Consider the following 25509-nt stretch of genomic DNA (forward strand, 5'->3'; position numbering starts at 1 on the left):
TAAACTGTACAACTCAATTAAAAAATAAACTGAAATCTTTTAGCTGGGTGAAGTAAAAAAAAAAAAAAAAAGTTAAATAATGTGGTTGCATAAGTGTGCACACCCTCTTTTAACTGGGGATGCAGCTGTGTTCAGAATTAAGCAATTACATTCAAACTCATGTTAAATAGGAGTCAGTACACACCTGCCATCATTTAAAGTGCCTCTGATTAACGCCAAACATAGTTCAGCTGTTCTAGTAGGTCTTTCCTGACATTTTCTAATGCCTTGTACAGACGAGCATACATGTACGATGAAACCGGTCCGCCGGACCGTTTTCACCGTACATGTCTGCCCGGGGATTTCTGTATGGTGGCTGTACTCATCATCATACATAAATCCGTGCGTAAACAATACGCGGGGCGTGTCCGCGCCGTCGCCGCGACGATGACGCGGCGACCCTGCCAGTTCAATGCTTCCACGCATGCGTCGAAGTCATTCGATGCATGCGAGGGATGGCGGGCGCTCGGACATGTACGGTAGGTCTGTACAGACGACCGAACATGTCCGAGCGGACAGGATTTCAGCGGGCTGTTTTAAAACAAGTCCAGAAATATTTGCCCGCTGGAAAAAGGCCCGGCGGGCAAATGTATGCTGGAATCCTGTCCGCTCGTGCCTACACACGACCGAACATGTCTGCTGAAACTTGCCCGCGGACCAGTTTCAGCAGACATGTTCGGTCGTGTGTACGGGGCCTTAGTCGCATCCTACAGCAAAAGCCATGGTCCACAGAGAGCTTCCAAAGCATCAGAGGAATCTCATTGTTAAAAGGTATCACTCAGGAAAAGGGTACAAAAGATTTTTCAAGGCATTAGATATACCATGGAACACAGTGAACACAGTCATCATCAAGTGGAGAAATGATGGCACAACAGTGACTTTACCAAGAACTGGAAGTCTGGTCAGGGAGGCTGTCAAGAGGAATATCTGGCAAGTACTGGCTGTGTGGTACATGTGACAACAATTTCCCGTATTCTTCATATGTCTGGGCTATGGGGTAGAGTGGCAAGAAGAAAACCTTTTCTTACGAAGGAAAAAAAAATACAAGCCGGGCTAAATTTTGAAAAAAACACATCTAAAGTCTCCCAAAAATGTGTCAAAATGTGTTATAGTCTGATGAAACTAAGGTTGAACTTTGATGTGATTTGATATGACGGAATCCTAGGGACTTGTGTTGCTAAATTCCCCTCTGGGTGCTAGAAGTTAGCTGCTGGGTGTAGGCTAAAGGGGACACCGCCTAGTGTCTTTAAAGGTGTTGTGTATGCATTAAGGTGAAAACCCTTCTTTAGTGCAGCATCCAGAGACCCTGGAGGGAAAGCGGCTCTCCAACGGGGGACACTTGAGAAGAGGAGGATTGGAGCCACTCTGTTCTTAACTAACTGCACAGAGGAGGCAAGTATGACATGTTTGTTTTGTTTGTTTTTTTAAAAACTCCAAAGCTCTTTTACTAGCAAGAGGCACTGCTACATTCTGTACAGTCTGCTACACAGTTCTACCGTGAAAGCTGTCCTCAATTGTACATAGTTCAATTGGAGTATCCCACTACACCCCCTTATCCTATCTAAGTTCCCAAACTAGAATAAAACAACAACAAAAAATACTTGGGTGTCCCCATAGCAAGCACCCCCCTTGTCAGAACACAATAGCTCAGTGGGGGGATCATTGTACTAACATTGAATAGTTAGTACAGTGGCTCCTCCCGAGCTCTTCACTTTATTTTTCATTCAGCCCACTTGGTTGAACAAAAAAAATTGCTAGTGTGTACCAGGCTTTACACTACTACTGGCTGTGTGTACAGGGCCACAAATGGCATGATGAAACTACATGATCAACTCACATCTTGTGTAGGTAGGAAGGTCTATAATGCCTTCAAGCTTTTCAGCTCACTTCCAGGACCGTTCTGATGTCATCTCCGCTTTGAGGGCCCTTCACACCAGAACAAGGTGCAAGAAAGTCACCTTCTTTACAGATTTTCCGCACTGCGTTCAAAACTCACTGCCCTTGCGATCTGCAGGGGGTGTCAGTGCAGACAACATCGCAAATGCAGTATAGTAATCAAATATACTGGAATAAAGTTTTATTAGTAATCAAGGAAATCACAGGAATTAAAATACCTGCTGACCCGTGGGCCTGTTTGTTTCATGGGACAAAAATGCCCATTAAACAGTATATGAGAACCATGCTTCCCCATATACTAAATGCAGAGAAAGGCCTGATCCCCAGACAGTGGAAGGACCCTAATGGTCGTTTTTTGTGATGAAATAAAACAACGTTTTTTATCATGAAACAAAACAAAGTTTTTTAAACTTCATTTTAAAAAACGACGTTGCCTACACACCATCGTTTTTTTAAAATACTCTAGCAAAGCGCGGTTACGTTCAGCACGTACGACGGCACTCTGTTCTATTCAAGCTCCCGTCATAACTTGCTTCTGAGCATGCGCGGGTTTTAAAATGTCGTTTTTAAACGTCGTTTTACCCACACACTATCATTTTTTGTGACACAAAAAACGACGTTTTGAAAAACGGCATAAAAAATTGAAGCATGCTCAAATTTTTTTGGGTCGTTTTTCACAAGACATAAAACAACATTTTCCCCACGTTTTTCCCCACGACCGTGTGTACGCGGCATAAGAGTCCAACGGTGAGGAACTGGCTCTGTAAAATAAACGAAATGTATTACACTGAACAGCTCAGGTTTATGGGAGAGGAAGGAGAAGGGGGATTTAAACTGAAATGGCAGGATTGGGTTGATATAAGCTTTCACCGAGATTTGTAGACAGGATGATATAGTGCAGGAAGGGCAATAGGCAAAGGGAGACACAACACGAGATGGATATCCGGAGAGAGGAGGGTGGGTTGGTGGGGGGAGTGGCTAGGGGGTGGGTTAGGGCGTTTTTTTTTCTTAATAATTGGAAATTAAAGTATTTTTTGTATATTTATTCTGGGCCGGAATAGGCTCATTGGGCCAGATTCACAAAAGAGATACGACGGCGTATCTCCTGATACGCCGTCGTATCTCTGTGATCCGCCCGTCCTAACTATGCAGCTGATTTATAGAATCAGTTACGCATAGAAAGCCGTAAGATCCGACAGGTGTAATTGACTTACACCGTCGGATCTTAGGATGCAATTCTAGGCCGACCGCTAGGTGGCGATTCCATTGCGGTCGGCGTAGAATATGCAAATGACTACTTACGGCGATCCACGAAGATACGCGCGTTCGTCGCAATCTCTTACATCGTCGCTAGTCGGTTTTTCCCGTCACAAACTTAGGCCTGCTTTATCATGGCTTATCTTTAGAACAGCCATGTTAAAGTATGGCCGTCGTTCCCGCGTCAAACGTAAGACGTCCATGGAATACGAAACAACGTAACGCACGTCGCCGTTCAAAATAAACATCGGGGCGCCGTAATTTCGCGCAAAGCACGTCGGGAAATTTCCTAACGGAGCATGCGCAGAACGTTCGGCGCGGAAACGCGCCTAATTTAAATGGTGCCCGCCCCATTTGAATTAGGCGGGCTTGCGCCGAGCGGATTTACATTACACCGCCGCAAGTTTACAGGTAAGAGCTTTGTGAATCATGCACTTACGCTGTAAACCTGCGGCGGTGTAACGTAAATGTAACGTAATTCTACCTGAATCTGGCCCATTATATCTAAATATATATATGTAATAATACATTTCTGAAGCATTTCTAACTATAATGTGAACTAGGATGGAGACTGCGAATGAACGCAAAATTGATTAAGTCTTCTGACAGAGTTCTCTGAGGTGAAAAAAAACATTGCAAACGCAGGTTCGCAGATAGTGGCCCAGATATAAGAAGCTATTGCGCCCACGCAACCATAGGTTGCGCGGCGCAATAGCTGTTTTGCTCCCACGTAGCGAATGCCCCTGATTCAGGAACATCGCTACGCGGACTGCAGCCTAGGATATGACAGACATAAGCCTCCTTATGCCTTCATATCTCAGGCTGCATTCTTGCGTTGGCCGCTAGGGGGCGCGGCCATTGTGATCGGCGTATAGTATGCAAATTGCATACTACCACCGATTCACAAAAGTTGCGCGGGCCCTGCGCACGCAAGGTACGGAGTTTCCGTACGGCGACTTTAGCGTAAGGCTGCTCCTTCTCATAGTAGGAGCAGCCAATGCTAAAGTATAGCCGCCCTTCCCGCTCGTGAAATTTAAATTTCACGTCGTTTACGTAAGTGATTCGTGAATGGCGCTGGACGCCATTCACGTTCACTTAGAAGCAAATGACGTCCTTGCGACGTCATTTGCCGCAATGCACGTCGGGAAAGTTTCCCGACGGAGCATGCGCTGTTCGCTTGGCGCGGGAGCGCGCCTAATTTAAATGATTCCCGCCCCCGGCGGGATCATTTGCAGGGCTAATTAGCATAGCGCCCGCGCAATTTACGGAGCTACTGCTCCGTGAATCGCGGGCAAATTGAAATATTTGCGTGGGCGCAGAGAAAAATCTTTGCCCTTTGCCCACGCAAATATTGCGCGGATCTAACTGAATCTGGGCCAGTGTGTTTGCCTTTACCCAGATTGCATGGTACCATGTGATCTAGTTGTATTCAGCATTTTGTACAGTATTGCATGCATTGTATGTAGCATTTTGTACAGTATAGAATGCATTGTATGTAGCATTTTGTACAGTATTGCATGCACTACTTATAGTGTGGTGTGGTGCAGTGCGATTTCGGGCTGTAAACGCACTGCACTCAAATTGCATAGGAATTGCAAATAGACACCAGCGCGCTCCTGTGTGGTTCCTGGTGTGATCCGGCCCTGAAGGTGTTAGCCCAGACACCTAGTAAGGAAAGATGGAGATGCACCACTATAGGACCAAAAATCTGGATGAGGCCTGCACAAGCACCTGAATATTTAACGCAGAAATTGTCCCTAGAAATTGTGAACATTTATGAAGAAACGCAGACTGAATATTTTAATAAAATGTCTTTGTTATTGCTAAGAAAAAGCAGGTGAATAGTCTCGTATTGACTCATTTATACCAAACACGCATTCAGTTTAAAGAACACGGGAATTGTCTCTTGACTCAGTCAAACAAAACACACATTCTTTAAAAAAAAGAGCATGGGAAAAGTCTGTTGACTCATTCATACAAAACACACATTTCTTTTAAAAGAACAATGTTTAGCCCGCTGTCCATTGACCACACATACACTATGGATATACAGTATAAGAATGAAAAGACCAGCGCTGACTGAAATGTGACAAGGCGCCTTCTGCACTTCCATTGTTTGCTGTTTTCCTTACGTTAGAGAAGCTTGTTTTTTTTTAGTTGTTTGTTTTATTATTTTGTATTATTTTTTCCCCCGGCGGCTCTTTGAGGAGGAAAGAAGGGGCAGCACAGTCATTTTCCTTCAGACACTTAACCAGCTGCTTGTCAGGAAACTTATGACAAAGCAATGGCCATGAATGAGCGGCGGAATCCTAACAAATAACACGTGGATCTGGAAATGAATTGTGGGAAGGGCTTACGGGGGAACTGCAAATATTCTCGCTAAGGCTTGGAACAGGAGAAGACGGGCGGAATTAACTCTGTCCAAGGGATATGAACCTGCTACTGCTGCCTGCTAATTAGCTTCCCTCCCAGACAATGAAGCATTGTGCATACCAAGCAGGTGTCTCTGGCACAGTCCCATAATCGGCTATGCGGAAACACTGTAAGGGCATGAGGGTAAAAAGATTGAGATTTATATAGAAAGCAATAAACCTTCATGCCTAAAAAGCTGCTGGGAGCTGCAAAAGGTTATACAATGTTATCTTATTGGTTATACAGAATACACGTGTGATATACTGTATAACCAAAGACAAATCTAAACGAGTACAAAAATATATATCATAGTAAGCAGACGAATCAATACATTTGTCATAATTTTCAGAAATGTAGCTACATTCTGTAGCTTTTAGACTAAATATGGCATTACACTAGCAGAGTTTTGCTTTAGACTTGAAACAGACCAAAAGACGTTCAGCGTTTTTGAGCAAAACGCACTGGACCTGCTACAGAGATATGTGAACATAGAGAGCCGGTCAAAATCACCTTCTATTGTGAATTGGATGCGGTAAAGCCGCATCCAATTTGCAATGCTGTGAACCCAGCCTTAATTACTTCTGCCCCCCGAAGAATTTACCCCCTTCCTGACCAGACCACTTTTTGCAATTCGGCACTGCGCCGCTTTAACTGACAATTGCGCGGTCGTGCGACGTGGTTTCCCACAAATAGAGCTTTCTTTTGGTGGTATTTGATCACCTCTGCGGTTTTCATTTTTTGTGCTATAAACAAAAGAAGAACAAACATTTTGAAAAAAAAAGCAATATTTTTTACTTTTTGCTATAATAAATATCCCCAAAAAATCTATAAAAAATATATTTTTTTCCTCAGTTTAGGCCGACATGTTTATTTCTACATATTTTTGGTTTGCGCAAAAGTAATAGTGTCTACAAAATAGGGGATAGTTTTATGGCATTTTTATTATTAATTTATTTTTTTACTAATAATGGCGGCAATCTGCGATTTTTATCGTGACTGCGACATTATGGCAGACACATCGGACACTTTTGATGCTATTTTGGGACCATTGTCATTTATACAGCTATAAAAATGCACTGATTACTGTGTAAATGACACTGGCAGGAAAGGGGTTAACCACTAGGGGGCGAGGAAGGGGTTATGTGTGTCCTAGGGAGTGATTCTAACTGTGGGGGAGGCTGGGCTACAAGTGACACAACAGCGATCACTGCTCCCGATCACAGGGAGCAGAAGATCACTGTCCTGTCACTAGGCAGAACAGGGAAATGCCTTGTTTACAAAGGCATTTACCCGTTCTGCAGTTCCGTGACATGATTGCGGGACACCGGCGGAAATTGAGTCCGCGGGTGCCGCGGGCACGGTCACGGAGCTTGCGGTGGGCACGCGGCCGCATGGCGGGATTTTCAAAGCAACGTACAGGAACATTGCTTTGCCCACACAAGCCATTCTGCTGACCTAAATGTTCGTTCGGCAAGTGGTTAAGAGTATTTGTTTTGATTTTCTAACAGTGGTGTCAAGTCGTGATTTGCTTTCGACCACAGTCACAAGAATATTGGAAAGAGCAGGACGGAATACCTTTTATCAAATATCTACAGTGTATGTGGTTTTCGTTCAAAAACGTACATTCATTCTAAAAACTAATTTTGAAGTGCTTTTGAACGACTATCATCCAGTCATTGAACGTGCAAAATTTGTTGTACAAATGTTTGTATGGATATCTATGCAAACGTTGGTTCAAAAATTTACTAGCGTATGGCCAGCGTAAAGTAGAACTTTAGGCCAACGGTAAATATGGGAGAACAGGCAAGAATTTCAATGAGACACGTGTTGTTTCTTCTGCATTGAAATGACTTACCTGGCCGCACACGTGCAGCACACTTCACAAAATTGGCAATGCCAAATCTGACTGAACTCCCACGCATGCGCAGGTGTAAAGTCATCCCCACCTGGCCAATGAAAGCAGCTGTCGATCGAGACCCGTAAGCCGGCTGCCCAAAGATGTCAGTGGCAGGGCGGGGAGCTTATGTATGCCACATCCCTGCAGCCAAAGTGAGTATTTTTCCGCTTTAAGGCTTAAATAAAATAAAATAAATTAAACCACTGTGTTTAGATTGTAAGCTCTCATGAGCAGGGCCTTCTGATACCTCTTGCATTCAATTGTATTGTACTGTCTCTCTTTGTTTTGTCAAGCGATGGGAAAACTGTTGACACTATATAAATTCTGTATTATAATAATAATAATAATAGGTTATAAGGACTATGCACTCATAAAAAATAAAGTCTGACAACTGTAAGGTGATTAGAGAACTGCTGACACAGATACTGAATATATACTGTATATATATGCGTATATATACGGCATATATATATATATATATATATATATATATATATATATACACACACACACACACATATATGAGGGGTATTCAAAAGATGTCTGCCCTTTTTTTAACTCTATTAAATATAAAAAAGTGCAGAAACATTTTGAAGCCCTATCGTATATGTACAGTGCCTTGAAAGAGTATTCATAACCCTGGAGATGTTCTACATTTTGTCATGTTACAACCAAAAACGTAAATGTATGTTATTGGGATTTTATGTGATAGACCAACACAAAGTGGCACATAATTGTGAAGTGGAAGGAAAATGATAAATGGTTTTCAAACTTTTTTACAAATAAATATCTGGAAAATGTGGCGTGTATTCAGCCCCTTTTCTCTGATACCCCTTTCTAAAATCTAGTGGAACCAATAAGTGTGTTATTTAATATCAGTATAAATACAGCTGTTCTGTAAAGCCTTCTGAGGTTTGTTATAGAATTTAAGTGAACAGACAGCATCATGGAGGCCAAGGAACACACCAGATACAGTAGGTCAGGGATAAAGTTGTGGAGAAGTTTAAAGCAGGGATAGGTTATAAAAAAAAAATTACCCAGCTTAGAACATCTCACAGAGCACTGTATAATCCATCATCTGAAAATTAAAAGAGTATGGCACAAATGCAAACCTAGCAAGACATGGCCATCCACCTAAACTGACAGGCCGGCAAGGAGAGCATTAATCAGACAAGCAGTCTAGAGGCCCATGGTAACTCTGGAGGGGCTGCAGAGATCCACAGCTCAGGTGGGAGAATCTGTCCACAGGACAACTATTAGTCGTGCACTCCACAAATATGACCTTAATGGCAAGAAGAAAGCCATTGTTGAAAGAAAGCCATAGGAGGTCTAATTTGCAGTTTGTGAAAAGTCATGTGGGGGACACAGCAAATGTGGAAGAAGGTGCTCTGGTCAGATGAGACCAAAATTGAACTTGTTGGCCTAAAAGCAAAACACTGTGTATGGCAGGAAAACTAACACCGTACATCACCCTGAACACTGTGAAACATGGTGGTGGTGGCATCATGTTGTGGGGATGCAAAAGACTTGAGAATGGGTTGGAGGTTCACCTTCCGGTAGAACAATGACCCTAAACATACAGCCAGAGCTACAATGGAATGGTTTAGATCAGGGGTCCTCAAACTACGGCCCACGGTCCGCATACAGCCCGCCTAGGCGATTTACCCGACCCATGGCACGGACTGTCCCTTTCAAAAAATTGCAGCAGTTCCCCCCCGCAGCACTTCCCCCTCCCCTCTGATACATTATTCATACAAGACACGAAGCGTGACAGGTCCAGACAAAGGGCGGGACTTTTCAAGTTAAGAAGCGGGTGATTAGTTACTAGGCAGTGGGCCAGTCCCAGCAATCAATCATCTGCCTTTCACTTGAAAAGTCCCGCGCTTTGTCCGATCCTGTCAGGCTTTGCGTCTTATGTGAATAAGGTAGGGAAGGGGGGAGTGATGCGGAGGGTAATTGCTGCAATCTTATGGAAGAGACAGCAATATCTCTGGAGGGATCTGGGGACTCAGTGATATGAGGGGATCTGTGATGGGGGACTCTGTGATATGGGGGTATCTGTGATGGGGAGACTCTGTGATATGAGGGGATCTGTGATGGGGGACTCTGTGATATGGGGGGATCTGGGATGTGGGGTGATCTGTGATATGAGGGGATCTGTAATGGGGGACTCTGTGATATGGGGGGATCTGTGATGGGGGGACTCTGTGATATGAGGGTATCTGTGATGGGGGGACTCTGATATGGGGGGACTCTGTGATATAAGGGGATCTGTGATGGGGGGACTCTGTGATATGAGGGGATCTGTGATGGGGGACTCTGTGATATGGGGGGATCTGTAATGGGAGGAGTCTGTGATTGGGGGATCTGTGGTGGAGGTTTATGATTGGTGGATCTGTGATGGGGGCGGGCTTTGTAATGGGAGAGTCTGTGGTAGGAGAGGAGTCTGTGATGGGGGGGGTCTTTCATTGAGAGGAGTCTGTGATGGGGGGATCTTGTGAAATACTAATAAGTTTATGTTGATGAAAACTGTTTTTTGTGCACTATAAAAAAAATATGTGCAGTGTGCAAAGGTATTTGTTTATATTTTTTTCAAACTATAGTCTGGCCCCCTAACAGTCTGAGGGACCGTGAACTGGCCCTCTGTTTAAAAAGTTTGAGGACCCCTGGTTTAGATCAAAGCATGTTCATGTGTTAGAATGGCCCAGTCAAAGTCCAAACCTAAATCCAATTGAGAATCTGTGGCAAGACTTGAAAATTGCTGTTCACCAATGCTCTGCATTCAATATGACAGAGCTTGAGCTATTTTGCACAGAAGAATGGGCAAAACATTTCACTCTCTAGATGTGCAAATCTGGTACAGACATACCCAAAAAGACTTGCAATTGTAATTGCAACCAAAGGTGGTTTCTTCAAAGTATTGACTCAAGGGGGCTGAATACAAATGCTCGCCACACATATTATGAAGCCCACAGACTCCCCAACCTCCAAATCATAAGGGTATTCCCCTGTCTACACTATATCTTCCTTAGTGCTTTCATACTAGTTCAATAGAGATGTCTACGCTGCATACACATTCATTTTGGGCGAAGTTATTTGCCAAGTGTTATTGCTTGCTGGATAACTCATTACACAGCCAGATAGCTTGCCTTAGTACAGGCATACCCCACTTTAAGTACACTCACTTTACATACACCCGAGTGTATGTAAAGTGCCTTACAAGTACTGTACAGACATTTTGCAGCCGCAGTAGAAGGAGCTGAAGCTCCCAGAGTATAGCCCGCCCTGTTACAGTGTGCCCCTGACACCCCCACTACAGCCCCTGAGACCTCAAATACAGCTCCTGACACCCCCAATACACCCTAGAAGTGAAAAAAGGTATTGTTTCACTTTAAGTACATTTTCATTTTACATTAATGCTCTGGTCCCATTGTGTACTTAAAAGTGGGGTATGCCTGTAGTCATCTCATCTGTTGTGGCTACAAGTTTTGACTACAGTAAAGTGGGTGGATAACACCCAGCATGGGAGGGTTTAACTATTCACTGGCTCATCTGGAAAAACCTGCAGCCCAATTAAAGAAAAATAAAAAAAGCAGTGGTAGAGTACAGATAGTATGAAGTAGGCAATATAAGACCCATGACTATGGGGGTTATTTACTTAAAGCAAATCCACTTTGCACTACAAGTGCAAACTACATGTGCAAAGTGCACTTGAAATTGCACTGAAAGTGCAGTCGCTGTAGATTCGAGGAAGACATGCAAGGAAAATAAAAAACAGCATTTTAGCTTGCACGTGATTGGGTGATAAAATCAGCAGAGCTTCCCTTCATTTCAGATCTACCCCTCAGATTTACAGCGACTGCACTTCCAAGTGCACTTTAAGTGCAATTTCAAGTGCACTTTGCACTTGTAGTGCAAAGTGGATTTGCCTATCGTAAATAACCCCTTATGTGTCTACATGCAAGAGCTACTACTCAATATACCTGCATTGATATATGACTTTTGACATATATTAGCCTTTAAGCCGCCACTCTACAAATCACGGCTATATTCAACTGATACCATTACCACCAACAGGGACTTATGCTTAATTTCCATTTCAAAACCGTAACAACTTGCCTTTAACCCTTGTGACTCCACTGTGGTTCCAGTATACTACCGAGATATTCCTAGACTGCGTTGTGATATACTGAAGTTTTTTTCAGCACATAACTATTCACTTTACTGGATAAAGTGTGACTGTCACACTTATTAATACATGTCAGATGATCTACTGGGGATCCTTCATTACCCTTGGCAACCATTGAGATTGTTTTTAATAATAATTTGTTTTCTCTAATTAGGCTACAGGTTTTGCCCTTTATTATTAAGTTTCCTTTTCATAATCTATCGCACACAGGCTAAAATTTCACCAAACTACTAACTGATCTACTAACTGCAATTTATTAGGGTACATTGTGTAAGAAAGAGAGCCTCAGGGGTAAAATGAATTAATATTGTAGTGGGGGGTACCATCATCCTTGATATCAAGATATATAGAGTACTTGGGTCTAAGGTCCCTGAACCAGAGAGCCAAGAAGGAGAAAAAGGGGGGCCAATGCGGACTATCGTGGTACCGGTGTAAAGTTACAAAGCAAGATAAACATGGATAAAAAAGGATACATTTTTATTTCAAAATACAGACAGACAGTTACAAAGTTAAAATAATTACAACCAAACAACGACACCAGAACAGAGGTCCCCGGTAGGGGAGAACATTGCGATGAGTTGAGGGTTGTGACAGTGTCTCAACTAGTTTCGCGGATTATACCGCTTCATCAGGAGAAAATCTAGGAATAGTTAGACAATATATCAGTAATAAGTTAAAAAACAGTGTAAATAAACAAAAGGGAAAAGACACCGGTTTGAATGCTCACCTAAAAGAAGTCCGCCGATGGGGTACATTGTGTAAAAAAGGTGTATATATATATAATTTAATTGTGATTTTTATTAAAGGTTTCACAGGTTAACATAGAGATTTATGAAGGTATAGAGCACAAAAATATATTCTCAAAGTTCTAACAAGTGGTCTGATATGAATTGGTCGGTATGAAAAGGGTTTCTGCTGTATCTATATTATTCAGGTTGATTGGTCTGGTGGTGGCAAATTCCATGTTTTTTTTTGTGATTCTAACTTATATTATCAGTCAGTGACTTATTAAGATTAATTTACAAAAAGGCATTTAGGCTGTTCACTTTGCAAGTGGAGTGGAAATCATGAGCTCCCCAGAGCTTAGTGAATGTGGTGACATTTCACCTTGCAAAGAATACCCAATCATGTGCAAGGAAATTTAAAAAAAAACATAATTTTTGTTTGCTCATGATTGGCTGAAAGATGTCAGCAGAGCTTCTCCCCATTTACCAAGCTCTGGGTATAATTATTTTGTAAAGTGCAACTTCCCTTGCACCGTGGACAGGTTTTTCAGTAGTAAATCAGCCCATCAGATTGTGTAAAACAGAAGTCACTCCTAACTGAAAAGAGTGGGTGTTTCTAATGCAATATAATCACTACATAGAGCAGATTCTTATATGGGATATGCTAAATAATATAGAGCTGTAGAGTGAAAATTAATTTACAGGCTTTTGCTTATACAGGTATACAGAGACATTAACAGTCATATTCATGGGTTGTTTAGGCTCAGACATTGTGGTTTTAAAGTGCAAAACCACAATCTACATGCTATAGACAAGTAAAACAACATTTCTAAGCTGTATCCGCTATTACATTTCTTCTAACCCCTCATTACTTAGATTTGTTATGCTTTTTGCAATGTGTAGTTTACTTGACCTATGTCTGTTTCTTGCAACCACAGAAACGAAAGGAGCATCTGGGCTGTGTTCACTGGAGTTGTTCAGTGTTTTTTTTATTCCTCTTTTATATATATGTCAGTTGTGCATTATATATATATATATATATATATATATATATATATATATATATATATATATATATATATATATATATATATATATATATATATATATATATATATATATATATATAAATGATGATGGTTATTAAAAGAGCTTGAGAAACATTGATTGAAACCTCATTTGTGAAGTTTTAATGGCTTGTGGTGCCTATCACAAAGATGGTTTTTGAAAAGTCTTTATATAATAGAACTTTTCATTTCTTATTTATTTAGCTACTGAGTAGTTTTAAAACGTAAAGCTCAACTATGGAAAACTGACTGTGGGAGAGGAGAAGCTCCTTTACATACCTGACCTTCGACTCCCCAGGAAGGCAACATTCTCCATGCTCTGGTGGTGGACTGTCCCTTAGTCACGTTCAATGAAGGACTATGGACCATAGACCATCAGAGAGGAAAGATGCAAGGATCGGTCTAGCAGCAATGTGGAGTGCAAAATCAAGTGACTAAATGTATTCTGTGTCCACTAGACCTACACAAGCATCTAATACTTGCAATGCAGGTGCAGCCCCACTGCAAGAGATCATTTTAAAGTTTCCCAGATTAGGTTATCTCTGTAATCATTAAATCTCATGCCGCGTACACACGACCGTTTTTCGCAATGTGAATTTTTTTTTTAATGTCATTAAAAACGATCGTGTGTAGGCTTCAGACTATTTTTCGTGACGTTAAAAATGGGCATTAAAAATTTAGAACATGCTCTAAATTTTCGCATAGTTTTTAACGTTGTCGTTTTTAACGTCGTAAAAAATGGTCGTGTGTGGGCTTTAGCGACGTGAAAATAACGTGCATGCTCAGAAGCAAGTTATGAGACGGGAGCACTCGTTCTGGTAAAATCGAGCGTTCGTAATGGAGTAAGCACATTCATCACGCTGTAACAGACTGAAAAGCGTGAATCGTCTCTCACCAAAGTTTTACTAACACAAAATCAGCAAAAGCAGCCCCAAGGGTGGCGCCATACGAATGGTACTTCCCCTTTATAGTGCCGTCTAACTGTTAGTCACCGCGCTTTACTAGAGCATTTTTTTTTCACGATTGTGTGTAGGCAAGGCCGGCTTAACAATAATCGGGTTGAAAAAAACGTTGTTTTTTCTAGACCATTAAAAATGGTCGTGTGTACGCGGCATCATGCTCTTTGCAGATTGGAGAGCTCTATACTAGGTTCAGTTGGGTTTTAAAGATCGTTTTGTTTGATAAGTGCTGCTGAGGGAACTGTAAAAATCTTCTATCCACTTAGTCCAAGCCATTATTGTGTAGGATATTTATAGATAATCTAGTGCTGACCTTCTAAAAAAAGGCTACCTACCTGGTTGTCATGGGGATTCTGTGGCTTCCATACATTCTGTATTACTGACTAACACTAGGTATGAAAGAAAATCTTCCTATAGCCACACATATAACAATCCTATGAATCAATATTTTTTGGCAACCTCAGCCTGGAATCAGCACAACGCAGCACAAACAAATAGTATTGTCACGATCAAGGGGTCAGGCTCGAAGACCAGTTGCTATAGCAGTGGAAGCTCACACAGGAACCAGCAGGATAGAAACACAGGCAGGTCACCCTGGCAGATGTCACAGGCTCACTTGAGGTGCAGAATCTAAGTACCAACCAGTGTTCACCAGAGCTCCTGATGGTGGAGATGGATTTTGCTGTGTGTTAGTACCAGGTTGCGGTCCTCAGGATCATCCCACCAGGAGGTGAGCAAGCCGGGGTCCACTATAGGGTTGCCACCTTATCCCTTTTAACCCGAACACCTATGAATTTCACAGGTTCTGAGGCTAATTTAATGCAGATAAGGCACCAAGTTAGTTTAATTAGCACCTTAATCAGCCACAGAACCTGTGTAATTCATATGTGTTTGGGTTTAACACATATGAGATATTTTCATGTGTGCCCTTGCCCTAACCCGCTCTCCCACAGTTCTTGTCAACAGACAATAAATCTCTTGTTCGCATTCAAAAAGTGACTGGCGCCCATCATTTCATCTTGCATTACACCCACCATGCCTGTTAACCCACTCTACAAAGAAGCATGTCAGCTCTCCCTAACTCTGAATGTCACTATAAGGCCCCGTACACACGAGAGGATCCATCCGCTGAAAAATCTCAGCGGATCGGTTTCAGCGGATAGATCCCCTGGTGTGTACAACCCAGCGGAAATTTATCCGCGGATATTTCCGAATTCCGCGGTTGAATTCCGCGCAGATTTGGATCCGATGGTGAGTACATGCCAACGGATCCAAATCCACCAGAGGATTTATCCGCGGATACGGTCCAGCGGACCATATCCGCGGATCAATCCTATCGTTTGTACCAGGCCTTAGGCTTCTGTAGGCCCGGGTACTTGCTACATTTGTAAATGTAAAAGGTGTGTTTTAAGAACTAATGAAAATTAGGTAAGGTACTTAAAATATCAACGTAAATTAATTAACAATTATTTATTTGTTGAAAAAGATAAAAATGTTATGTTAAAATTACAAGTCAACAGAATAATTTTTATCAGTGTAGGGTGAGCATGGATTTGTTTGAACAATGATGGTAGCTCAGAGTTGACACAGTCATGTGAAGTTCTTAAATCTGTTCACAAATGTCTAACACGGACCACCCCCTTGGTGCAGCCTTTCACCTTGTGATATGCCACAAAATTTTAATGTTAGGCCGCGTACAGACGAGCGGACCTGTCCGATGAAAAAGGTCCGCGGACCGTTTTCATCGGACATGTCCGCTCGGAGATTTTGGTCTGATGGTTGTACACACCATCAAACCAAAATCCCCGCGGACAGAGAACGCGGTGACGTATACGACACCGACGTTCTCTGACGCGGAAGTTCAATGCTTCCACGCATGCGTCGAATCAATTCGACGTCATGCGCGGGTTCTCGGGCCAGCGGACATGTCCGATGAGTCATACTGACCATAGGACATGTCCGGCGGACATGGTTCCAGCGGACATGTTTCTTAGCATGCTAAGAAACAGTTGTCCGCTGGAAACCTGTCCAGTCGGACATGTTCGGTCGTGTGTACGAGGCCTTACAGTCTGTTTCCTGGGTATGATGAGACTGATGAGATGCTCCCACCTGTCTGCAGGAGACTTTTGACATCATCTTAGCTGTGTGTCCATTCACATACGTACCCGCGCCTCAGCCAGTCAGGAGTCAGGCTCTTGTGGACATCGCTGGATCAAGAGGGGGGCTCGGGTAAGTATTACGGAAGCTGCTGCACACAGAAGGTTTTTTGCCTTCATGCATAGAATGCATGAAGGTAAAAAATCTTGTGCCTTTACAACCACTTTAATAGTAAACCTGTGTGTCAACATCCCTAGGCTGAAAATGAGCCCTAGCATATAAACATACAAGCCCAGGTGTATGTAACAACATTAAAAGAACCATTATAATTACGTGCAGAAAATATTGGCACCCCACTGGGGCCATGTGCAAAAGGTTCCTCTTTCCTTTTTCCAGTCACTGATCTGAATAAATCTGAGCAGCCCAAATATCTCACATCTGTCTACATATCATCCAAATTTCAGGTCCAGGCCTAGCTACATTTTTAGAAATACCTTGTAAAAGATTGGGAAGTTTTATGGAGAAAAAAAAAACCCCTCTGTGACGCCTCTTTCAATACATGCTGTTAACTGTGACCTTAGAATAACAGAATCCTTCTACCCTTGAAGCCATTTCTTTAAATATTGTATTCTGCTGATTTGTTACTGAAGATCACAGTTTGAGCCTCTTGCCAGGAATTCTGAGATTCGCACAATACAGGGCTCTGTGTAGCTCTCTGAAACTTCCCTGCTCTAAATGATCTATTGTCCCTAATATCAGAACTTCCTGGTTATTGAACATGCCCCAACTCTTTATCAGGAAGTCTATATTTCCCCTACATCAGACTGTTGTTAGGTTCCTTGACATGTAACACAGTTCAGCATGCTGTCTGTTTCTATGCTGATTTAAAGGGAAATTATAATAGTTTTTAATTGTATACATTTTTTTAACTGATGTTTTATATATTTTTGACTATTTATTTGAAATTGCCCATAACACCACTATCGCAAATCATTATTGGTTTTCTAAAATAGAGAAAACAGCAGAACTTATTTGCTTTCAGGTTGCCTCGCTCTAAATGAAAGTTTGTACATAACAGTACAGCAAAAGCAGAGGGTGGTTGGGGACGAGATTCTCCCCATTCATGTGGCTGGTTGACACCTGTGTACTGCTGCTCGACAGTTTATTTTTATTTAATTTATTTACATTAGAGCACATATAAAATTGTTGGGACATACGTTAAATATTTAATGGGTAAAGGTTGAATTTCCACCTTTGCAGTCAAGTTTTTTACTTTATATGTGTTTGGTCCCATTCACATATAATAACTTAGAACATACAATCGTTGCTTATCTTTTAGGTGTCGTGTACACGTTTTTACAACCTTTTCAGATAGTAACCCACGTTTAAAACATCCGTTTTGCCACGTTTACATGCCTCGTTTTGTGGCGTTCCCCCCCCCCCAAAATAGGCAAAAATAAAAAACGCTTGTTAACCACTTGAGGACCCCTTCACGCCGATATACATCGGCAGAACGGCACGGCTCGGCACAGGCACGTACAGGTACGTCGCCTTAAAGAGCCCAGCCATGGGTCGCACACGCGTCAAAAGCTCCATTTGAGGGGAAAAAAGGACGCCAATTTTGTTTGGGAGCCACGTCGCATGACCGCGCAATTGTCAGTTAAAGCGACGCAGTGCCAAATCGCAAAAAGGGGACAGGTCCTTTACCTGCATAATGGTCCGGGTCTTAAGTGGTTAACGAAATGCGGCTAAGCGCCAGTTACCATGTTTAGAAGCGTTTGGTGCTTGAAATGCCTCTAAACTCAGCTTCTGAACCCATTTTTTTGCATTCCAAAAAAGCCTCTAAACTCAACTGCCTAGAAACGACTATAAACGGCCCTGTGTACATGTACTGATAAGATAACTTCGAGGAGAGTGCCCAACTGCTCCTAAACGTCCGTTTAGCAGCAGCAGTGTACATGAGGCCTTACTTTGTCTTTTCTGAAAGCTCAGAAACTGTAGTTTTCCCCTGCTATGTAATGTTAAGGAGGAGGCTTGGAAAAATGTGTTTACCATCATTAACCCTGTCTGTACTGTGCAGGTCTTATCAGTTGCAAACTTGGTTTGCCCACTTTCACTTTCAAATTGTTCACAGAAGCTTGCAGTCTGCGCAAAAGCCTGCTAAAAAAATAGAAAGATATGAAATATTTTTTCTAAATAATTTTTAGGTATGAAGTGTGGATAGGAACACATAAGAAACCAAATTTGACTGCAAAAGTGTTAATATACTTTAAGACCATGCCTTCCTAGCATTATAGAAAAACTGTGGCCCAGATTCACAAAAGAGATATGATGGCGCATCTCCAGATACGCCGTTGTATCTCTGCCTAGCACCGTCGTATCTATGCGACTGATTCATAGAATCAGTTACGCATAGATATTCATTAGATCCGACAGGCGTAAGTCTCTTACGCCGTCGGATCTTAACTGCAATTTTTTTTTGCCCGCTAGGTGGCGCTTCCGTAGATTTCCCCGTCGAGTATGCAAATTAGCTAGATACGCAAATTCCAACGCGAAAAGTTACAACGTTTACGTTAGGCTTTTCCCGGCATAAAGTTGCCCCTGGGTCTATGAGGCGCAGCCAATGTTAAGTATGGCCGTCGTTCCCGCGTCGAAAATTTAAAAATTTAAGTCGTTTGCGTAAGTCGTCCGTGAATGGGGCTAGACGTCATTTACGTCCACGTCAAAACCAATACATCCTTGCGGCGTATTAGGAGCAATGCACACTGGGAGATTTCCACGGACGGCGCATGCGCCATTCGTGAAAAACGTCAATCACCTCGGGTCACAGTTGATTAACATAAAACACGCCCCCCCCTTCCACATTTGAATTAGGCGGGCTTACGCCAGCCGATTTACGCTACGCTGCCGCAACTTACGGAGCAAGTGCTTTGAGAATACAGCACTTGCCCATGTAAGTTGCGGCGGCGTAACGTAAATCAGATATGTTACACCGCTGGGAAGATACGCCAGACTACGAGAATCTGGCCCTGTATCTAGAAGTCCGCTGCCAATTTCAACCTTCTACTTTTATATTTATAGGTGCCACCTGCAAATTTCAACACTGTGAGCATGGCGCAAATGATTGCCGGTAAGACAGAAACCCTTCGCACTGAACAGCAGGAGCAGCATGAAGCCGACTTCCAGCATGCCCTGGTGCAGATAATGGACACTATAAGGGAAACAGAAGGATTGGACATGAAGGAAACACTTCAGGACCAGATCCGGCAATGGTTTATTGAGTGCAGGTAACAACACTTTCACTGTCAACAAATGTTTAGGTGAAGCATAATATAGATACAGTAGGTCCCCGGGTTACAAACAAGATAGGATCTGTAGGTTTGTACTTAAGTTGAATCTGTTTGTAAGTCGGAACAGGTAAAAAAAATTACGTGTAGCTCCAGCCAAAAAACGATTTTTAAGTTTTTTGGATAGCATAGGGAAGGGTTATCACCCCTGTAACATTTGTATTGCTGTCTGTGCCCCTGTTCAGAAGATTTTACCTCACTTTCTGTCCCAATGACTATTGGATTTTTAATATTTTGGGTTGTTATGGAAACAAGGTTTGGTGATAAAGCATCAGTGGAGACACCTTTTTGCCTTAATAACTCTTACAGGAGTGAATTTCCCTTCCTAGAGGTAGGTTTCCTCTCACTTCCTGTTGTCTCCCTCCGTTTGTAAGTAGGAATAGTTTGTAAGTCGGATGTTTGTAACTAGGGGGACCGTCTGTATCCATAATAAAATCTGGCAAGTGGAGCTTTGCTGCTGGTTCAGAAGCTACATACTGTATATGTTATAATTTGCTCATACTGACACAGTAGGATTCATATTTGGGTTTCTAATTCAGTGCTAACATTGGTGGGATGTTGGCTAAGTTTGGCTAGAAGAGAGCAATCAAGTCGTGTAGGTCATGGATCTGTGCACTGCCATGCTCATAATCACAATGAATTATCGAGAAATTACAAAAATACTTATATAGGTAGTCTAATAGTTTAACAGCATCTACCTCCCTCTAGATCAGTGGTTCTTAACCTGGGGGTCGGGACCCCCTCGGGGGTCAAATGATAATTTGCCAGGGGTCACCGAATCCTGGGCTATTCCTGAAGCCCGCACCAATCTCCCAGCCTTTTTGCGGCCACCCAGCAGGGCTGTCCCTGGAGTCTGTGGCTGCCCTTCTGGGCTGTTCCTGGAGCCCGCAGCAGCCCACTCAGCCTCTTCGCAGGCGCCCATTCAGTTCACAGCATGGCTGGGGGCAGAGACTAGAGGTAAGCTGACTGGTGAGGAATGTGAAGTGGGATGGGCTGGGGGAGACCCCATCTCCTGATTTAGGCATAAGTGACACTGATGCGAGACACCACAAAGTCGGAGACACAGTGAAGCCGGAGACACAGTGAGTGTGATTATAGTTGCCATTAAAAGGACTCAGGGAGCACTAAATGTCTGTGGTTTAGGCGCAAAGTACTTTGTCATGCCTTGGGTGCGGACAACCCACGCTACGAAAATAATTTTGCTGTTAGGGGTCAACTTGGGAAATTTTATCAAGGGGTCACTGCACTAGCAGGTTGAGAACCACTGCTCTAGATAGTAATTTTTATGTAACGTGCTACCCAACTTGCACATTGGCTCACTTTGGCCAATGCTAGAATGGCCCGTGGTGGTTGTCTTAGCCCTTTACCATCTCTGGCTCACACATCATCAAGTCAGATATCTTAAAGATCTAAGTAAAAAGTGCATGTACCAGCAAATCCTGCAATATTCAGCCTTCTTTATCTAAAGCATGCTGTGTGATATCTGAATCGAAATGACGTGCCAGCAAAAGCTGCATGTCTCAGTGTTTAAGGGTTGGTATCAGAAGAGCCATTTGTGAATTCATGCTTAGAAATGTCTGTAATTTCCGGTATCCCATATCTTAACCTCTAGTGTAAATAATGTTTCAGTATTGACTGTGAAAAGTAAGAAGTAATAAAGCTCTATCTTTGACATCCCCAAAGCCCACAGTTCTGATTTGTTCTGCTTTCTCCTTATGCACAGGTTAGGAATTGCTTTTCTTAACAGCAGTTGGTAAGGAAAACATCTCTGACCAGTGTGAAGATAGTCTGTTCACCTAGAACATAATACATTATGGTATTGGCTCACTTGAAGTTAAACAGTAAATAATGATGAGCATGAATTGAGCTCTCATCAGCTGAGACAAGCAAATGATTTAGCAGGATCATAAAAGCTTAGTCAAACATTCTGTATAGAAGGGAATATACAAACTTACGTTACTTAAAGGAGATTACAGGAGGCTGTAACTTCAAAGCTTCGCAATGCAGAGATGCTTATTACCACTCTACTACATTCCTGGATATACACATACTTTTTGATCTGAGCAAAAAGTAGACTCACCAAAATGAAATTGTTACAACAATCAGGAACAGGAGCTGCTGGTGTAATAAACTTCATTACAGGGACTTTTATATTTAAAACAGAAATATCAAGTGATACACAAACTGAAAAGGCACATGGTTTGGAATGTACCTTCAACTTACTTTGCACAAGTTTGCGTGTAGATAACTGCTTTAATTAACATTTTCAGTTTTTTTGTGGAAATACATGTTGTTTATCTGTACTGGCTTGTACTACATTGAAAATTCCCCTTACAATTATGTATTTTCTTAAAGTGGAACTTTGGTCAGAAAAAAAGTCCTGCTAGATCATTTCAGGCTGGTCCCTTTTGCAGGTGTAGCTATGCAAACATTAAAAATAAGTGCCTAGAGATTAAATCCAGTAATTCACTGTCTCACCCGGTTCTGCACATGCCTAGTGTCTCTCTTTTTTTTTTACACTGTGACTAAAATCAAAGCCACTAGAGGCTGATCTGCTGACAGCCTAAAGATTTTCTGCTGCTCAGAGGCTCTGGGCTTCAGCAAAATGGCAGCCTCTCACGAGAAGAAATAGGAGAAATGCTGGAGGCAATTTGCAGCACACACTAATTTTGGTAGCATAATTATTAATGTGGAATGTATGCTCCTTGCTAAAGAACATTATTTTTTATCAAGTTGTTATGAGTAAAGTTCCGCTTTAATAAACTTCAATTTGACTAAGACAGAAATACAAATACTGTGAACTTGCAATCTTCTACTTTGATTTTTCCAGGCAGTGTAGGTAAAGAAATACATGCTTAAACCCTTCACAGCGACTGTACACAAATATGCGGCCCCACTGGACTGGGCTTTTTCATTGGGGCTGCATATTTGCGTATCTCTCTCTGTGCTGGGGGCGTACCGCACGGCACCCTCCCAGCACAGAGACCGGGTTCTCACCGAGAGCATTGGACCCCATTCTAACGCTTGGGACCTGTAAACGTCCGATTTTGAGTCACCTGTTTGCTGTGATAGCCTCTGATTAGCTATCACAATGATCAGTCAGTGTAAAGCCTGCCTCTGTGTTTTTCGTCTCTGTGAATGGACGAGGTCGATACATTGTATCTTTTTCTGTCCCTGGAGAGATAGAAAAAAAGTGTGTGTAGAAAAAAAAATTATAATAATATAAAAAAAAATACCTAGCTCAAGGTCTGATCTAGGTCAGCCCCAGGGTTAGTGTCAGTGGGGTAGATTCAGGTAGGGGCGCGCACTACTACGGAGGCGCAGCGTACCGTTTTTACGCTACGCCTCCGTAAATTACGTGCGCTACGCTTCATTCACGAAGCAGTAGCTCCGTAATTTGCGGGGGCGTTCCGTAAAAGTGGCCGGCGTAAGCGCGCGTAATTTAAATGATCCCGTAGGGGGCGTGGATCATTTAAATTAGCCTCGTTTCCGCGCCGAACGTAGTGCGCATGCTCCGTCGGGAAACTTTCCTGACGTGCATTGCGTCCAGCGCCATTCACGATTCACTTACGCAAACTACGTAATTTTCAAAAATCGCCCATACGCGGGAACGACGGGTTTACTTAGCATTGGCTGCGCCTGCTAATAGCAGGAGCAGCCTTACGCAGAAACCGACGAACGCAAACGACGTAAAATTCGAATGCCGGGCGCGCGTATGGTTGTGAATCGGCGTGAGTATGCAATTGGCATACTCTACGCTGACCACTACGGGAACACCACCTAGCGGCCAGCGTAAGAATGCAGCCTACGATACGACGGCATAAGAGCCTTATGCCAGTCATATCTTAGGCTGCAGTCGGCGTATCGAGCTTTCTGAGTACAGAAAGTCGATACACCGGCGCTACTTAGCAATTACGCTGCGTATCTATGGATACGCAGGGGTAATTGCTACCTGAATCTACCCCAGTGTGTTTTAGGTAGGATTAAAAAAAAGCAAAATGCGCACTATTGTTTCTGGGCTGTACTAAGGGTACAAACAACAGCTAACACGAACATATGTGGTATCGCTGCGATCATGAGAAGCAGGAAAGTTTATTTTGAGTTGTTCTTTGGTGGTAGGTTATTGTAGTAGCAAGAAATATACAGTTAAATAAAAAAAAAAGGTATAGTCCACCTGGATGCACAAAGTAGTTGTGATGATATGTACAGTTTTATTAACACATGTCAAAGTTGCAAAATTGGGCTTAGGCATTAAAGCGGAGTTCCACCCAAAAGTGGAAGCTCTGCTTATCTGACTCCTCTCCCCCTCCAGTGCCACATTTGGCACCTTTCAGGGGGGAGCAGGTACCTGTTTTTGACAGATACCGTCCCCACTTCCAAGAGAGTTCGGAACCCCCTCCTCCTTCCTCTGCGGTAGGGCCATTCAGAAAACGCAGCGCACTTCACATGTGCAGTAGGGGAACAGATTCACTGCCGGGTTCCCTTACCACAAATGGCGGCAGCAGCTCCCAAGAGCTGATGGAAACATCGGCTAGGGTGCCGACATTATTAAATTCCAGGACAGGTAAGTGCCCTAATATTAAAAGTATGTGTAGCTGCTGAGTTTTAGTTTTTTGCTGGGGGGGGGGGGGGGCGTTTTCAAAAAAGGTTACAATAAGTGGGACTTTAGGGGTACACGTGCAAAAAGGAAATCCATATATACATGTTTTTATACAAAACACTTCAAAGATAACTCAATGTCATAAAATAGTAAGGCTGATAATGTACAACAAAGAACCACTGATTACAAAGGTTCCCCTCCATTTCCCACATACTTAGGCAATGAGATAATATATGATCTATTATAAACAAATACAAAAAGTTGCAATGTGGGGTTGAGCTTGATGCTTTTCATAAACTTGCTGAGGTTCTGTAGAGAATATATAACTATATATCAAGTGAACCATCTTATCAGCCTAGTAGTAAAAGCCTAGTGGTAAAAGCAAAGCACTCATTGTTTGAACATCAAGGAAAATTGCACATGGCAGTGGGAGAGGCAGTATGACCAAGAAGGACCTAGATTAAGATAACAAGTATATTCCTCCACAATATAGGGTCCATCATCCAAGAAGGGAAGGGAGTAGGGATCAGTAATAATAAGTAGCCCAACTATATATCCTTTTGATGCAAATCATACACCCCATGTGGTCCACTACGATATTCAGCACCGGGGACTAAGGCCGGCCATACTCGGTTCAAATCTCTGCCAGTTCAGCAGGAACTGGCCAAGATTTGTACCAGCAATGGGCTGAATGTATCAAGTTGAACGAGCCTGACAGATTTATTGGCGATTATCACAATCGACTGCTATAGCCGCTAGCCATAATCAATGTCTTCTCCTGGCGGGGTGGCTTCCCCCACCCACCCGCCAGAAGAAGACAATAGCTCAGCAGGAGGGATTCTCTCGTTGACACTATCTCTGTTGATGGGGGGATCGTTTGAATTTCTTCTCTTTGGTGGCAAGAAAAGAAAGTTGCACCGTCTATGGCCTGCCTTACTTAACAAGTTACAATACAGATTTGTTTCACATGGACCTCTCCAGTGACAGCTTGTCTTTACTAGAGTAGCTGAGTATGTAGTTCAGG

General features: G+C 42.7%; 1 protein-coding gene across 1 annotated transcript in view; it reads left to right on the forward strand.

The window, feature by feature from the left end:
• The window catches only part of IQCA1 (IQ motif containing with AAA domain 1), a 297557-nt gene that overhangs the window by 138993 nt on the left and 133055 nt on the right, over window positions 1–25509 (forward strand). Inside the window, exon 7 of the mRNA XM_040358492.1 lies at window positions 19620–19825. Coding sequence (XP_040214426.1) covers window positions 19620–19825 — 206 coding nt within the window. The remainder of the gene's footprint in view (window positions 1–19619; window positions 19826–25509) is intronic.

Source organism: Rana temporaria, chromosome 6 (genome assembly GCF_905171775.1).
Source record: "Rana temporaria chromosome 6, aRanTem1.1, whole genome shotgun sequence".
NCBI classification, from domain to species: Eukaryota; Metazoa; Chordata; class Amphibia; order Anura; family Ranidae; genus Rana; species Rana temporaria.